Source organism: Ascaphus truei, chromosome 1, assembly GCF_040206685.1.
Source record: "Ascaphus truei isolate aAscTru1 chromosome 1, aAscTru1.hap1, whole genome shotgun sequence".
NCBI classification, from domain to species: domain Eukaryota; kingdom Metazoa; phylum Chordata; class Amphibia; order Anura; family Ascaphidae; genus Ascaphus; species Ascaphus truei.
The window spans coordinates 330,668,734-330,686,892 of NC_134483.1; the positions used below are offsets into that span (position 1 = coordinate 330,668,734).

The 18,159-nt window shown below is 39.0% G+C and overlaps 2 protein-coding genes across 5 annotated transcripts in view; one reads left to right on the forward strand and one right to left on the reverse strand.

Annotated features, from left to right (window-relative positions):
* Positions 1 to 7,283: 7,283 nt before the first annotated feature.
* On the forward strand, positions 7,284 to 16,703 carry LOC142498799 (purpurin-like). Its single transcript, XM_075607293.1, has 6 exons — positions 7,284 to 7,431; positions 8,534 to 8,651; positions 10,245 to 10,381; positions 10,929 to 11,041; positions 13,108 to 13,320; positions 15,444 to 16,703. The coding sequence occupies exons 2-6, from the start codon at positions 8,535 to 8,537 to the stop codon at positions 15,452 to 15,454; spliced, it is 591 nt and encodes a 196-aa protein (XP_075463408.1). The 5' UTR covers positions 7,284 to 7,431; position 8,534; the 3' UTR covers positions 15,455 to 16,703.
* IDUA (alpha-L-iduronidase) overlaps positions 16,205 to 18,159 on the reverse strand; it is a 222,344-nt gene continuing 220,389 nt past the window's right edge. For all 4 annotated transcript variants that reach the window (XM_075607198.1, XM_075607191.1, XM_075607180.1 and 1 more), the window contains one exon: positions 16,205 to 17,278. In XM_075607198.1, the coding sequence (XP_075463313.1) occupies positions 17,178 to 17,278 (101 nt within the window). In that variant the 3' untranslated portion in view covers positions 16,205 to 17,177. The remainder of the gene's footprint in view (positions 17,279 to 18,159) is intronic.

The following is an 18,159-nucleotide window of genomic DNA, read 5'->3' on the forward strand; positions in this document are numbered from 1 at the left end:
CGGGCACAGGTCCCAAGACCGATGAGGTGGTAACAGTCAGCGTTCCTGATGACCTGCTGGCCACCGTGAATCAATGCAGTGGTAAGGTATCAACCCTTTACCCCTTGCAGGATGTAACAGAGACTTTGAGTACGGAGACTTTGCTAATTGCTCGCTTCCAGTGGAAGCCTCCCAAGTGCTTAGGGACAAGGACTGTGTTGTGAATGCCCCATTGAAACTTGCCTCTCTTAAGCACAAAAAGGAGCGTTCCATTCACCATGTGGTGGACCGCGGAAAAGGTCACGACCTCCTGGCTTACTGCATCCATGCCGCGGATGGCCGGGTAAAGGTCTGGCCAAGAGACACTGTGCTATTCTTTCCATCAGGGGGAGGAAGTAGCTTGGAACCAGAGACTGTAGCACATGACAATAATCTCAAAGAGTCTACAGTGACTCCAGTGTCGGTAACGGAGACTACCCAGGCGGAGGCTCACAAAAGTCAAAGTGAGGTACCCCCACATTATCAGTTAGGGGCACCCCACAATTGGTCTCAGCAAACAGTTAACACTCAGCTGGCCTCGGGTATAACTGTTGTGATTAAGTTATGCACTGTTGACTTTAAAGCACCTGTGATAAGTTGTATATACTATGCACTGCATTTTCATTATATAACTTTATTGTGCTGTGTGACGCTGTCCTCCAAGCGGGGACGTTGGTATTTCCACCAGGGGGAGATTGTAGCCTAGGTCCCTCAGGTCCCCTGTCTGCCGGCTTCTTTCCCCCTTGCGTGTGTGCTGCTGCGGGGGCGAGCGAGTTCCCGGGGGCTCCTGGTGGCAGCTGTGGCAGGATGCCGTCATGTTTAATGTGTTCGCGCATGTGCGGAGGCTTGCGCGTAAGCAGAGCAGTCGCGGCGGCCATGTTGAGGTTGGCGTGGGAGTTCGCGCCTGTGCAGTGCAATGTACAGAGGTTGACAAGCATAGAGGTGGCCATTACATGTGTGCAGGAGCTATTGGAAGTTGTGCATGCTCAGTTAAGAGTAGTGGCAGCCATTACAGCTTCAGACATGCGCAGTAGAGATCGCGCATGCGGCGCTAATAGAGAAGAGGTACTGAGTGGACTACGATTCCCAGCAGCCTCTGGGGACTGCCCTTTCACCCCTATCACCTGCTGCATTGAAGCCAATAGGGTTTACAGATTCTCCTGCAGCAAAGAAGATACAATGTTGTGTGCAGACAGGGAGTGTCAGTTAGGAGCTGGGACACAGAGAGGGGAGGGTGTGTTTGTGCAGGGAGGAAAGTAGCCTCCTGCACTAGGCCAGAAGTCTCCCCTTAAGCCCCAGCTAGACCCCACTCACCTTCAGCTTGTGACTGCTTTAGGGAAGGCCCCTTAGGTAGGGACTTTGCCCTGTTAGCAGTCAGTTTAGTCAGTTCAGTCAGTGACACAGCTGCAGTGCTGTGTGCTCTGACAAGAAGGGTCAGTGAACAAGGAATCATTCTCTGCGGCTGCAGAGATAAGAGACTTTCCAAAGGTGGATCACTCCATGCGGGAGTCACCCGCCGCCAGGCACAGTTGCAGGACGTCACAGAGGAGATCGCAGAGCAGCGGATCCTTTGTGAAGAATCTGCAGCCTCAGGTGCTGGAGCACTGGGGCAGGTATCGTATTTATCGTGCACCAACAAACCGGTACATCAGGCGCTGATCCTGCCTATAGGTTCTGGGTCTGTTAAGTGGACTCGTGGGACTCTGGGTACACGGGGTTGGGGAAGGTATAAGATGTGGGGGTTAAGGCACTGTGAGGAGATGGGTAGTTGTGCCTATGAGTGTCATAGGACACTGTCACTATTATTATTGCTATGTGTATTGTGTTATGTTTGATTCTGCATATAGTAAACGGTTATACTTATACTCCTGTGTATGTGGTTACTATATGTGGATCCTGTGTAGGGAACATTCTACATTCCTAGAATCCTACATAGGTGGAGGCGCTGACCGAAGAAACGTTCCAGAGAAGCACCCCAGGTTCCCATCAGCGGAGGCTCAGGCCTCCTGTGAACATGCAGGTATACGCACCACACCTGCTAACATATAGGTTCCCCCTCACATACACTCTATATGTGATTGGGTGGGGGAATACCCGTTACAGTACGTTGAAAGAAGTTTGGTAGTTAGGTGTTTTAACCCTTAGCCTTCATAGCCACTATAGCTACTAAGGGGTTAATACAACAATATTGGTTTCTTTTTCAACTATTCCAGGGCTTACACTTTGAATTTCCATATTGTTAAAGTAATGCACAATCCCAAAGTGGCCCAGTTCGCCACCCTGGACCAGCTGGAAAATAAAAATAGATAATTTTCTTAGTCAAAAAAACGTATTCGGAGTATTTGGAATAGGAGGTTGAGATAATTGTACCTGAAGCAGGAAGTAACTTTCAATGCACAGTAGCTTTGGCTGAAATGTCACTAAGTTGCTATCGGGTCTGCTTCAGGCATCTCTTCCCCCTATAAAGAATACAGAGAAGATAGCTGACTCTTCAGAGTATATATAGAATATGGGCCTAAGTTTCCTATTTGTATGCAATTTTCATGTGTGTACATTTGTATTCAAATTTCTAGAAGTTCAAAATTCTCGTAACATCAGCCCGAGAGAAGTGAAGACGTAGTGTAGGTAGCTTGTGATTACTTTTAATGAGACTTCTTTATAGATGAAATAATAAAAACTCAATGCACAGTGTCTTTTTTACATTACAGTACTGGTTTTCTACTGTTCTGAAATGAGTACACCGCCACAGTACGTGTGCAAAAAACCTGACATAGCGTACGCTTATTTAATATGGTCCGCAATTAATGCAGCAGATGATAAGATGGCCAAAATTGGTCAAATTTATCAATATTTTATCTCAAATTATGACTTTTACAATTTTTCACCAGATGCTCGTGTGTGGAAGCGTGCAATAAGGAAAACGTTAAGTATCGATCCGTGTTTTTTTCGTATTGCTACTGCACACGGAGTTAGAGGAGGGTATTGGTGTGTGGTGCCAGATTTTTCCAGTATCTTTGATCATGGAGACTTCAAAAGGCGAAAGGTCATGGTAAAACCAACTAAGATTCGTCAGTCCCAGGCCAGCAATGGAACAGCGCCAGCGCTGGCTTACAATAACGGTCCGACCGTCAGTGAAAACCTGGTGACCGGCAACCCTTGCTATCTGTGTCCCCCAGGATACCTGCAGCCTGAGCAAGATTTCAAGTACAGATACCAGCAAGCTTGCATGTACCAAGAAGATTTCCAGCTTCATCAGCTCTCAACTACAGGTGTAGCAGGCCCGCTGTCACCTTTCAACTATGTGTATAATCAAGAATACGGGACTGGCAGTAGCTCGGTGCCAACCGATTGGCAAAGTCTGTAATGAAGGTAAATACAGTATAATTTACTACAGTAACTGCCTGGATTACACTACTGTACCTGTATTATACTACTGTACGTGTATTACAGTAATTACAGTACAGTACACAACCTGCAGTTTTTACTGCCGTATTTTATTCTTTTTTTTAAATATCAATACATTATGCACACAGACAAGCGATTAGTTACTACAGATCGGTCCGTTCTCCTGTAATCAATCGCTTTGCTTATGGTTATTTAGTTCTATTATTTAAGTCACAATTTGAGAAAATGTAGTCCAGCAATATCATTGGCTGAGCAGCTTCTACAGTAGATACTGTACAATTGGTGGACAGCTAGGAGCATGCGTGTACTGTACAGTATGTGTCATTGGAACGCATATGCGTGTCATCACATTTAGGCGCATGCGTGTATGTGAACAAGAGACGCCCCACCCCCAGAGAAATTTTTTTGTGGCCTTCTTGAGGGGACTGACTGATTTTAACCAACCATTATGTGAAATGTTATACAGTACAGTACTTACTGTAAGTTTTTGAAACACTGACATTTTTATAAAAGGTTGCACAATGAAACAATGAAACAATTTTTAAAATGTTCAACTTTGTTTTATTTTTATGGAGTTAAAACATTATGTTATAAATTTTGAACAACAGAACAATCTATCAGCAGCAATAATGGAAAAATATAACGAACGGTACCAGTAATAATTTTATTTTTCCTCAGAAAAGAAACTTTGTCATCAAGCGGAGAACGGCAAATGGAGGGATTTCGATGGATAATCTCGTTTATATATATATATCTATATATATATGTATATATAGATATATATATATATATAGATATATATATAGAGAGAGAGAGCACAACAGCACACAAAACACAATCTATTAAGTGAAATAAGTGTTACAGTACAAATCTATCCCTTTACGTTTGCTGCTTGAAGTCCATGGGCTTCACAATGGATCTCTGCAGTTGAAAATGTTCCAATATAGACTTGAGCGTGAAAAAGGGACAAGAAAAAGAAAAACCAGCAATATGCAATATTTTCTTCTAGTGGGTATAAAAAAAGATAGTGTAGCAATATTCCACACTCACATAAGCGGAATACATGGTAGAGGGTATGTGAAGAGACATCTTCATGGATAAGGTAGGAAAAAACTCCTGAAACAAGGAGCACAAGCGTGATACTGGTATAGAAAGGTAGTCCTCTCTGCCCACACATCCGGCTCCTGGTCAACACGATAACCAAGCAACGCCAAACACCCAACTTGATTTCCGGACCACAAACAAACTGCATTTCAATTACGGAGACTCAGAATGTCCCAGAGGTTGAGTCAGGTGTTTGGCGTCACTTGGTTGTCATGGAGATGTGCTGACAGATGTGGCTGAGAAGACCTTCATAATAGATCACACCCAAATAATGTTTGCATTTGCATCAATATTCATATAGTCTTACATCTAAAGGATTACCTTCCATAATATCCTACTTCTTGTTACCGTGATAGCATCTCCTATGGCTTCTAGAGTAGGTCTCATGGCCTAGCTCCAGCAATTCTGATTAAACGAAAAAAATCTGAGGCAAATTACAGGAATTATTTGCAAAACCGAAGACCAAGAAGAGGTCATCTCCTCTCCAGTGGACTGAATAAATTTCTACTGTTTCTAACTATTCTTCACAGTAGGCTACATTCCTAAAACATTATGTTGGTTTTATGTTTTATTTTTAAACGTTGCTGACTGTCTTGCCTTTTTGTTTTTAAGCGTAATACAGTTATAAACATGTTTATGAAGTAAATCAGGAAGCTGCCGTTTAGCCTGGTGATTTGGTGATTATAATTTATGGCATAGGACGTTCCATCCATCATAAACATAAATGTAATTTAAGATACATTTCAGCTCTCTGTATATGACAGAAAGATACAATGTTACTAAATCATCTAGCACTGCAGCATAGACACTTGTAATTCTGGTGATATGTTGCTGCTAAAGTAATTCTGTCTTTATTTGTTTCTAAATTACAATCTTTGAAACACCCTCTCTGGGTATAATCAAATGGTCCCTGTCTCCGGCTTAGTCCTATAATGCAATGTAACCGTTGTACACAAAGAGACGCAGAACACTTAACATGGCAGCATAGAGGAAGACAATTACTTGGTATAGTGCTTTCTTGAAACATTAACCCCTTCAATGCCCTAATGACGTACGGTGTGCATCGAGAAAAGTGCCACCCCAGGGGCCTTATAACATACAAGGGGCGTATGAAGGGGCAATGACACCAAGTCATTGCCCTTTGCTCGTTTTATAGGGGCTTCAGTGTTGCGCAGATTGCATAGCACACTAAAAAGCCCTGTCCCTGTCATATACGGCCGATTGGCTGGAAACCCACAAGTGATCACGTTATCAGGAACTGCCGGAGCATCCGTGGCACGACCCTCTGTACTGAAAGCATTAAGAACGTATACTACTTACCCCCCCATCCCTTCCAGCAGGGGCCTTTCGCTTCGGTCTATGTGTTCTCCCAGACTTCTCCTCTTCACTCTTGAATTTTCCTTTTCTTATTTTGTCCAACCCCAGCTTCAAATCAACCATTCCCAAACTATTTATGGTACTAACAGGCTGATGAAATGTTGCACAACCCTCTCTGAGTACCAGAAAATCATGTGTGTATGTGTATGTGTATATATATATATATAATCTCACCATCGTAAATTAGCCATCCCCAAATTTCTGGATATGCACTACTACCAAGTCTATTTAGCTTCAAGTTATATGATGGTAATAGGGCATTTTGTAACTCGGACTACCAGAAGGCTTTGAACTAGTTTCTGAAGTTCTGTAACCTCCTTAAACCCTTGAGTTTCTCAACCAAGAATTTGCCAGTATAAATCTTAAACCACGCAAAGGCCCTGGTACTGATTACTTATCTAATCTATATTGCAAACATGTTGACAAAGTTCTAACCCCACAATTCAGTCCTATTCGGAACGGGCCCCCATTCTGCCTTTATTGCTGCTAACTAATGAAGTCTTCAGACAGAGTGATGGTGCAGAAAAGGCGCTAAACACTGTTAGTACTCACTAAATATTAAGTGATATATAACAATTCCAATCTTAAGTGTGAAAGTGATTTCATTAGCACCACCATCAAGGGAATGGCCAACACGTTACTTTAAGAGGGTACCTCCCTACATTTTGTCTCCCAATGATTTACCATAATGCTTCCCCCAAACCCCACTTTGTTTTAAAAATTGCCATAGCAAATTATGTCCTTGGTCTACATTTAAAAACAGATTCATGGTTCACACACTAATGTAAACCCTTGTCTGACATTCCCAGATCTCCATCTCTGTTACCAGGTGCAGTTAACAGTTGAGTTAATGGCATGTCCCATCCATTGCCCAAATCCAAAACAGGGTCTACCATTTTATTTTTAACTCTATTAGGTATTCTTGTACTCACTAAATTCACACATACTTGATCTCCTCAACGCTTTATTGACTCTAGACGGTTTCTGATTGATCTAATTCATCACTGATTTACGCCCTTACTCGTTCTAGAACTTAACATCCAGAATTAAGACCAAAAAGCTATTTGCTTGGTTTTCTCCCGCAAGGAAATATGGGAAAAACGATTACAATTTTTTTCCCTTGATAAACCTTTTTTCTCCTACCAGTATCACCGAAATCAATGTCACAATTTTCATAAAACAAATATAAATAGCCTGCTAGTTTGTATGCATATATACGATACACATTCAGCATTTGTGAGCATGCTTGTTGTGTATACTGTAAGAAATGTAAATTATTTTCCATTCTTGCAAAGCTGTGTTTTCTTTTATAATTAGAAGAACACGCATCAGAGAAAAGGATTACTGTGAGATTTTACGTAATGGATTAACAGACCTTAAGCATCTTACTGCGGACCAAAATAACCACTTAACTAGTCTGCAAGCTTATTATTTAAGGCAGAAATATTGACACAACCCTGAAGAGATGTCCATCAGAATCTTATAAAGAACACTGCACTTGACATCGTTTACTGACACGGAACCCACGTAAGTATTCACAATAACTGAGCTATCAACTATAATATTTAGATTATCTAGATTCTTTTATACACTATATTTTATAAAACGCACATTATTTCTGTTGTCAATATCTTTGTTGGAATTTCTGACTAGTGCAGTAACGTGGAAAGTTATGGTTTACATTTCTGTCACCACTATTTTGAACATTTTCATAAATTATAACAGTGAATGGGGAACAATTCAAAAAAATAATAGGGATGAGGAAAGGCAGGATAAGGGGGTCATGGTACGTACTGTATTTTTAAAATACTTTTACCACTTTTTGGGAGAGTCGGCTGCAGTACAACCTTTGGGGACCTAAAAATCAAATTAGTGAATGAAAAGGACACATGGCACAAATAAGACTTAATTTAAATAACGTGCGCAAATGTTATTTGTACACCTAAAAAATTAAATACAAACACAGATTTTCACTGGACACATTCATCAATAAAAGGGATTCACTTGCTAAACATTAAATGAGAATCCAGTAAAACGGAACAATTAAAAAAATTACATTAAAAAAGCATTAACTGTTGACGCATTAAATGGACCAGATCTTGTTGATTGCACAAAAAGTCGTACATCCAGTGAGCATGCTGCATGAGAAAGAGCCTCCATTATAATAATAACCTAAGGGCTAGAAGAAATAAGATACAGCATCGAACATGCTGACCCTGAGCTTTTGAGGCAAATCTACTGTACTGTGCTGCGGGTAATGCAGTGTCCCACACACAACAATCTTCCACCTTTTCTGCATTGAATAAAACATCGCAATTTAAAATAAAAAAAAAGCATTTTGCTACAGTAGGTTTATTGATTTACAGTCTCAGCATCCTAAATTAGAAGCATAGCCACTACTATTGATTTACCTTCTACTTGAAAATAACCTGGAAGATATTATCTATACTGATTATTTGTGTATACTCCCAGTCCCCTAAATGTTCTTCTCTTTAGACAAAAATATGATAGATAACACCCAACTCTTCATTTATAACTCATTTATAAGAGACTTGCCACTGGAGAAGCTGTACATTTTGTGTGTTATTTAGCACTTATTATGCATATATTTGAATTTGTTTTATTGCAGAATGAAGTATTTCAACTATGTCTTCATTGCTGTTCTGATCACCATTTTGGAGCAATGCAAGGCTCAGACCTGCGTGGTGGATTCTTTGTCAGTGAAGGAGAACTTTGAGCTGAAGCGGGTGAGAATTAGTTTTTATTAATAGGACTAACACAGGGAATTTATTAAATGGCTGATGTTTTTTTTTTTTTTTTACATGCATGTTATATGGGATGCAATGATTCTATTTTATTACACGAGTTATATAAGATCTCTGCACATATGATGAACAGAAGAAAACGTTACTATCCATGGGAAACAACAAAGCCACAATCCTTCAAACATCAAAATCAAATATATGTTTTCTGTTCACTTGCTGAACCCCCTTATTTGTTTGTTCTTAATAGTTTAGCCCAAATGAATGGACATTACCACACTAGCTGCTACTTACCTTCCTTCAGTGAACATAGCAGTAGGTGGGTAGTTAGGCCTGCCGGGCAGCTTGCTGGAGTGGTTAACCCCTTCACTACCATAGCAGTGGGAATCGCTATGGTAATGAAGGGGTTAACCCCCCCCGCAAGGCCTAAACACCCACCATGGGCCAAATACCCCATTCACCCACCCCCGCTACCCACAATAAACATGGCACTGGTAGTTAACCCCTTCATTGCGATTATTGAGGCTACTAGAATTGCACGAATTTATCAAAACTGCGAGTTTGGGCTTCTCGCCGGCTCCCACACAATGTGTTTGGAAAGGAGCCAGAAATTGCGAGAAAATGCATTCGTCGCACGATTTAACCAACTCATCGAGGCTTTCTGAATAGAAACCTTGCAAAATGTTGTGAGAACAGCTCAAAATCCTCGATGAGTTGGTTATCGAAGTTTATAGTATAGGCCCCTTAGGGTTCCCTGTGCTGGGACACTATCTCTGTTTTTGAATCTGTTTTAACTATGGCCTAATAAATGCACTTTTTATTCTCTGGAGTCTGCTGTCCTCAATTTTTTCATGTTTTTATCATACTGTATGTTGAATGTTATTTTCCTTATTTGTTGGGCAAGCTCCATATAAAATTATATTCTATAGGGTGTCTCCAACACAGACAAAAGACGGCACTTTCAGAGGAACTTGGGCATTCTGGGGTTTAGGAAAGAGAGTCTTAAAGCACTTTAAAAAGCAATGAATTATGTAGTAAAACGAAGGTTGGAAGAAATTAGGATTCAGAAGGGATGGAGTTGGAAAAAGTTTAGGGAATATTGAGAAAAGCAACTTCATAATCACCTATCCAAAATGATATCATATCAGCCAAATAATTAATTGATGCAAATCTTGAAATTTGAGTTGATGTGGTTAAAGTGATCTCATCATTGGCAGGGATGGATGGGTATATTGTGTTGAAAAACCCCAAAGCCCTGCATTTTTCCATATGATCATAAAAAATATACAAGTTGATTTCTTAAAGTATACAATTAAATTAACCATAACAGGGAGTTCATTGAATGTTGGCCAAGCAGATTCATATAATGAAACCTGCAATGTCAAGCTGAGTCCTTGGGTAGCGCTAAGCAAATGACAGAAACCAAAGGAAGCTGCTTTTTGAAGGTTATATTGACAATGTTCTAAATTGTGATGGTTCAAGTAACAAATGGAAAATACTGAGTGCCTGGTACATTAATTTCACGTCGTGGTTTGTTAAAATATGTTATATAGAAAACATACCGTTTCTTTTAACTAGTATGGAGGAAAATGGTATGCTGTATCAAAAAAGAACCCAGAAGGCCTGTTCCTGCAGGACAACATCTCTGCTGAGTACACATTAGAGGAAGATGGTACAATGTCCGCATCCTCTAAAGGCCGAGTGAAACTTTTTGGGTGAGTAATGTTCTTCATGCAGCCAATTTTCTTAAAACAACATTGCATAGCATTTTTACAATTGTGATGTACTGTACAGAGTAATGTATACATGAAGCCACCTCTTAAAGTTAATGAACAAATTTCATACATGAAACGCATAGCAGACATTAACAACATGTAAAAACATTACTCTTATTATTGTTACAGTTATATTATAATTATTTTAAATATCTCCAAATAAAAAAATCCCTTGGCTTTGATCGATCTGATTTTGTGTTTTTGCAGCTGCGACATTTTAGAAGTAGCCCCGAAGTAAAATAAAATAAACAATTTTACTCTCCAGCTTCTTCCCTGTGCATTAATCAGAGGTTAAACATGGCTAAATTATATTTTATACACATTAATTTAATCTACAGTACTTCTCTCTCATTGTAATGGAGTATGGAGTTCTGGCCAGGCCTAGTAAGATGCAATATCCTCGTAAAGGTTCATGCTTAAAAACGCTTCTATTGAACAGAGTATTAATGCAAAGTGTACGGACAGTGAAATATGTGTCTATTTTCAGGTTCTGGCTCATCTGTGCAGACATGGCAGCTCAGTACTCAGTGCCAGACCCTACTATTCCAGCTAAAATGTACATGACCTACCAAGGCCTGGCTAGCTACCTGTCAAGTGGAGGCAAGTACAAATTAACAATGAATACAAATGTATTTCCCTTTAATTTGCAAAATTAAAAACCGCATCTTTAGGTTAGACCATTGCCTTCCAACCAACTACGGGCCAGATCCACAAAGCTCTGATAACTCAGGGCTCATAACGTCATGAAAATCAGTAATGGATGTTATTGATCTCATTAGCATAGGCTTAACAGCATGTTAAATTAGCACTGCCTTGCTCTTTAGCTTTACATGACTCACGTTATGTCTGCCTTACCTAAAGGTGGCATTAGCTTCCTTCAGAGCCTGAAATATGGACGGGGGGGGGGGGGGGGGGGAAATCGAGGGAAAAAGATTGATTGACCTATTTTACTAAAGTCCCAAGTGCTATATGCAGTGTATCCCCTCAAACACACCTTCAAACAACACGTGCACCAGTGTCTCTCCACCTTGTATTGTTTGAAGGGATATGTATAGCACTTGGGACTCTAATATAGGACATCTCTCTCTCCGGTGCTAACACCACCTTTAAGTAAGACCGACGTAATGCGAGTCATGCTAAGCGCTCTTCATCAATAATTCCCTGTGTCAACTACTACGGAGCCCTGTGGATATACGTTGTTACAGGGAACACCTCATTTGATTATCACTAGCACTAACGGGCACTGTAGCTACTGCAAGGGACCATTATGGCTGAAAACAGCACTTAACACTGTGGTAGTGAGCTCTGAAGATATCCATTTGCACGTATCGATGGGTCAACTTAAGTGAACGCCTCACAAAGTGAATAACGGAGAATTGTGGATTTGGGCCTAAGAAAGGAAGTGATACAAGTGGAAGGAAAAAAGGGGCAGTCTGACTGAACCAAGAGTCAGAGCAATATTAGACTAGAAGTAGTATTCCTAGGATTAAGATCATGGAGACCTATCCAACTTCATATGACCTCACCATCTTCTAAGGACACAATCTTTTAAGTAAAAAAAAAAAAAAACAGAAAAATAAAAAAAAAAGTGATCGAATTATTGTTCCTGAGCTGTTCAGGTTGTTGGAGGCTGTGAGCATAACATGACCAGGGAGTTGTGATGTTTTGCAATATTAGACTTGGGAAGAGTGCCAAAGAGATTTAAATATTTCCTGTGAAAAAAATACAATTAACAAAAGAATCTGTTTTTATTGTTCCACTTATAAGAAATTGCATGGTACTGTAGTTTCCAGTTTAACCTACAGTATAGCCAGATGCTCCAGGCAGCATTGCACAGTAATTATTATCTCATAGTACACTAACACTGAGGTCACCATGTTAGCCCAAACTTAGAAGTGCACTGGAGTATCTGAAGAGAAGGCTGCAAGCTTAGTAAAGTTAATCAAAACATGTTTGATACAGAATCATTTCATCAACTCACATACAAATGATTCCCAAAAGATCTATACTGCTTCAAGAAAACCTTTTAGAACATATTTTGATTTGTTACAGGCTGCGTTACCTTTTAATGGACCAACTTAAGAATTCTTCAAAGGTATAGTAGTAAAGAAGTCTTCTCTTTAGACGTGAGGTCATTCCTTTGGGACCAATACAGATAATATTCTCTACTAGTACAGGTTTAGATATTCTCATTCTTTTTGTTTTCACCATCCAACAATGTCATGTTCTAAAAGATACTTCGATCTATGTAATGACAATGTTGGCGTGTGATTGGTGCAAATTACGGTATTTTTGTGATTCGTCTCTTTGCATCAATGTATCGAGGACTTTGCTAATGTTTTTGTGTCATGTGCCTCAGCTTGTTTTTGGGGGGAGTGTAAAAAAGTAGGAGTTAGTGAGGAGTTACATGGCGCACAGATTATATGTATCCAGCTCTACGGTTCTGAGTCACTTTTTTTGTTCTTTCAATCTGCACCAAAAAAAATCCTCCGGGTTTGAGGTAACATTAACTTTCTTACCTACAAATCTTTAACTGATGTAAGAAACTGGAGCAACAAGTTTGGTACACATGACACAATTTTGAAGCAAAAATTGTTGCTGTGCGTAAAAACAAGTTTTCCTGTGCATAGATACATAGGATCACACAATGTTTTGTTTCCCTGCAGGTGACAACTACTGGGTCATTGACACAGATTATGATAACTATGCAATAACGTATGCATGCCGCACTATGAAAGAAGATGGAACATGCAAAGATGGCTACTCCATTATCTTCTCCCGCAATCCACGTGGATTTTCACCAGCAATTCAGAGAATTGTTCGTCAGAAACAGGAAGAAATGTGCATGACTGGACAATTTCAGCCTGTTCTTCAAACAGGTATGCAAGAATCGGGGGCCATACACCGATTGCCCATGGCTTCTAAAGCATTCAGATATCATTATTATTATTGTTGGTAAAGAGCCAAGTGCGGTACAATGGGGAGATGTAAATTACATAAACAGAGTTACATACAAAATAAGGACAAGCAAAAAACGATATGAAAGGTGCTGAGGGCCCTGCTCATGAGAGTTTACAATCTAGAGGGAAAGAAGGACAATGTTGAAACAAAAGGTGATGTGGCTGCTCATTGTGGGACAGAGTATGTCTCAGGCTTTGTCCATAGTGCAGGATACGGCGTGAGCTACATAGCTCACTCAGAAACAAACACTAGGATGCCAATGCAGATGTGCATAGTGCGTGCAGATGTGCTACAGGGTGGGCTACGCTTCACAACACAAACAAGTTTGTATTTGAAGCGCGACGCCAAGAGGAGGAGGAAGCGCGAAAGCTGATTTCAATGGGGTTAGAGAGGAAGGAAGAGGGGAGTTGGATGTTAGAGGTATGCTAGGTGGGCTTACTTGAAAAGGTGAGTTTTCAGGGAGTTTTTAAATGTCTGAAGCTGATGATGCATGTGGGGAATACGAGAGAGAGGGTACAGGACATCAGAAGTCTTGTAGGTGGGAGTAAGAGAAGGTAACAAGGCAGGAAGAAAGGTGGATCTCATGGTCAGAACGTAAGGGGCCCTTAAGGATATGTTTGAGGATGAGGGCTGAGATGAAAGGGGGGGATGCATAGTTGAGAGCTTTGATGTCGTTGCCAGGGTTTTATATTTAATTGCAGAGTATATGATAAACCAGTGTAGGAATGGGCTAGTGAAGCAGCAGAAGTGGAGAGGTGAGTGAGGTGGATAAGTCTGGCAGCAGCATTTTGGATGGATTGGAAATGATGTCAACTAGAAGAAGCTTGTCGTAGTCAAGTCGGGACAAGTTGAGTGAGTGAATTACAATTTTATTCATTTTCATGAGTGAGAAAAAGGCGTATCCTTTTTTAATATGGAGACGGCAAGACTTAGTGAGGTATTGAATGTGAGGAATGAAGGAGTGATCAGAGTCAAAGATGATTTGTTGCTATATTGAAAAAATGGAGTGATATTATAATTACTATCTAAATAGTGTCTATATTTCTCAGGCAATTAAACAATTAACAATTAAACTTTAATATCACAGTAAATATAATGGCTCTTTTGAAAGGACCATAAGGTGATTTATGGAGATGTATCACTTAGGTAATATTGGCCTGAATGTTTTCAACATATTTTTTGGAGGATTGAAATAAAACAGTTTGAATGTTTTAAGCATAGTGTTTTTTGAGGAACTGTTTATTTAATGAGAGAAGATTTTAGAATGTTCCTATATACAGATTTTTTTTTTCACGAACTAGACAAGATTTACCAATATTTTTTTCAAGATGTTTTTTTGAAGAAATGCACACAACTATATTTGCTAAATCCTGGCCAAATTCACAAAGTGTCACAGTAACCTAGTTAAAATATTTTTTTTTTTTTGCGAATTACAAGCAATGTGAACTTACACAAAGATGTGGCAAAAATGCAAAATGAAGAATAAAATCGCTAAAAATGTACAAACTTTGAAGACATTTGCACAGCTCTGTTCATGGATATGTCAATAAATTAAACTAAACTTTTCGTCCAGCTTTCGTAACTAGTTTGCTGACAGAGATCCATCTTCACTAAGACATTGCACCCCTTAATGTCCATGTAATCTCAGCACTGTTTAGTGCAACGTTATCAACTCTCTGCTCAATGAACACCAGACACACCGGATATTAAGAATAAATATGAGAATGCACACTGACTACACACCAATAGAGAATTGCACAGTTATTCCCAAAACACGGCCCAGCTGGGGTTTTTAAAGAGTACGTTAAAAAGCACTGTTTTAGTAAATCTGGGCCAGAGTGTGATTCACATAAACCGGTTTATGGAGTCCACACAAGTCTGTTGACTTTGAACCTATCTCTAAATCATTGGATTCATTTTACAGATCACTGCAGACTTTGTGATCCCCAGCCAAACAAAAATGAACGAATCCCGACAATTAGATGTAGAAATGTTGTACAGTATGAGAAAAATTATTTAATGAACTATTTTATTTCCATAGGAGCCTGCTAGAAGAATGCTTTTACAGCGACATGTTCTTCCTATGAATATGAAGATCATTTACACAAGTTGACAGAAAACTTCATTCAGAAATTCACCATTTTCTCACTTTTCAATAGCATTATAAAATGTATTTTTTTTTTTTTTGTATTTTGGGTAACGATGGGCACGTTTGCAGGTTCCATATCCAAACTTCTTGTATTCATAGTTCTATTTGAACTCCAAGTCAAATATTTTGAGAATTCGCATTTGATTCTAGCCACGGGGGAATACGAGCCAAAGCCCAAAAAAGGCTCATCCTCAGATTTTTGTTTGTTTTTTGTTTTCATTTCTTTATGTTTTGTTTTTTTAAATATATAAAATGGTCCAACTTTTTTTTTTTTTTTTTTAAACAAAATGTGAACTTTTAGGTAAATTTCAAAGAAAATGAACAAAATATGAAAAAAAATGATATCCGTTTTTTCCAGCATTTAAAAAAAATCCTAAACACGAACATTTTGTTAGCATTAAAACACTGAATATTTTTAGAACCAAAACACCAGCTAAAGTGCCCATCCTTAATTTTGAGTGCAATTTGAGTGATCGCTATAGGAAAAAAACAATGTATGTTTCCATGTCTCAGAAATGGATTTTCTTTTTTAAATTATTTTTCAGAACACTATAAATGTGTGGTTTAAGGGGGGTAAGCCCTCAAAGAACCAAATTGAACTAATTCCAGTGACATGTTTAAGGTGTCTAATCTGGGTACATTTTTCACCCAAATTTTACACCTACTGAACATTGTAAGTAATTTTAAAGTTAGACTTGGGAGGGGCTTGATTTCCTCTGGCCACGCCCTTTTGTGTGATGTCACAGTGTGTTCAGCAAGTGCTTGTACAGCCAGACTCACCCCACCTCAACCCCTTAACTTTATTGGCTGTCTGATAAGGACAAGGTGGGATAAGAGTAAAGAAAACACTTGATTGACAAACACTTCCCCCACCCTCCCCATACAGAGACCCCTAAGAAATTCAACCATCTGATAGGGATTACACCTTTAATGCATCAGTAAACATTGGATTAAGACAAACAATAATCACTGGTTTTTGCTTGTAATAATGGAAAGGAGCGTGAAATTACGTTCAAATGTCAACTTTGCACAATTGTTTTGCCTTTGACATTTTACATTGGTAATTTTGCCAGATAACTTCTTCCCTTTATAAAAACTGTCTTTCATAATGTGTATGAATAGTAAAAAAAATGTCTGAATACTTAACAAAAACTACTTGCATGATGTTGTTTTTTTCACACGAGTAAATATATCACAATCACATCAAAGAATCCTGAAAATAAAACTAGTCAATGTACACCTGTATTTAATAGAAAAACAGATGGATACGTTGTGTATTTATGTAAAACATAAATGATAGATTTTGATTTTTTGAGATTTGTTTATGAACTCGATTAGGTGCAGAATTAATAATGGACTAAAGTGCATTTAATAATTGACTAAAAATGCCCTCACTTTAATAAATCAGTGAAAAGTGATTCCCTGACAGCAAATCAAACAAAAATCTAGAAAAAATATATATAATTATCATAAAATAAAAAAAAAGAATAGTTCCAAAACATCTCAAAAGTAGCGGGTGATCCGACTGTCAATAAATATGAAATACGTAATAAACCAGACTTTTGTTTACAGAACAAAAGTCATTCACATTTAAGCAATAATTCCAGCCGTTGACTAGAGATGTTGCTAGAAAGGGTCGATATGTTTTGCCAGGGAACTATAGGGTCCTGGAATGCCCCAATAGTTGATTGCGCGAACTCTGTATGAACCAGATACTTTTGCACTTTCTGGAGAGGAAAAAAAAAAAAAAGAAACCAGTTGCATCATTAGCTCAATACCAATATTTCAGGTCAATACATGAAGGCAAATTTGGAGCAGCGATAGTGTGTTTTGATTCATTGCGCCATTTTAGTGCACAATTTCTTACATCTGGTGAAGATTGTTAAAAGCCAGAAAGTAATACCAACTTAAATGTGGTCAATTTGTTTAAGCAGTTTGGAGGGAGAAAAGGTGACACCATTATCAACTGTGCCTTATGTAACTGCTCTCTTTTACACTCGCCAAGTCTCATAGTGACGCACAGTGGGCAAACACCTAACGTTTACTACATCTGTAGCTTGATACATTGAAGTAAAAAGAGGTGCAAGGTAAATTTTGCTTAAAAAACACCTCTGTACATAATTTGCATCGCTTTACCTCCAACGGCTGTGGTTTGTCGCACTGTACTTAAAACACATTTATAAATAAAACAAATATAATTGAACCCTTTTAGAATATCCCCGAAAAAAAGTCCATGAAATAACGGATAATCCCGTATATACTGGATGCTTGGCATCCATAATATATATGAGTAATGTGCAGTCCTTTTAAGGGCTTACGGGTCGCAGTTACAGCCCTTGAGATATATTATTACTGTACGTAGATATATGTCAAAGGACAAAAACCTATATGACCATCAGACTGGGAACAAATATAGAATCAACCAGTACATTAACTGTACCACTAGCCATGTGGTTTATGTGATTGACTGCCCCTGCAACCTACTATATGTTGGTAAAACAATCTGTCCACTGAAAGTTGGAATAGGGGAACATATTAATGGGATCAAAAATGCCAAAAGGCTTAAAGACAATGCTAAGAAAATACACAATCTAGCCCAACACTTTCT

Bases quoted from the DNA above. Each gene is read 5' to 3' on its own strand.
- LOC142498799 (XM_075607293.1), top strand. From the start codon at position 8,535: ATGAAGTATTTCAACTATGTCTTCATTGCTGTTCTGATCACCATTTTG. The intron at 8,652-10,244 runs GTGAGAATTAGT...TCTTTTAACTAG, and splicing joins AGAACTTTGAGCTGAAGCGG to TATGGAGGAAAATGGTATGC. The intron at 11,042-13,107 runs GCAAGTACAAAT...GTTTCCCTGCAG, and splicing joins TAGCTACCTGTCAAGTGGAG to GTGACAACTACTGGGTCATT.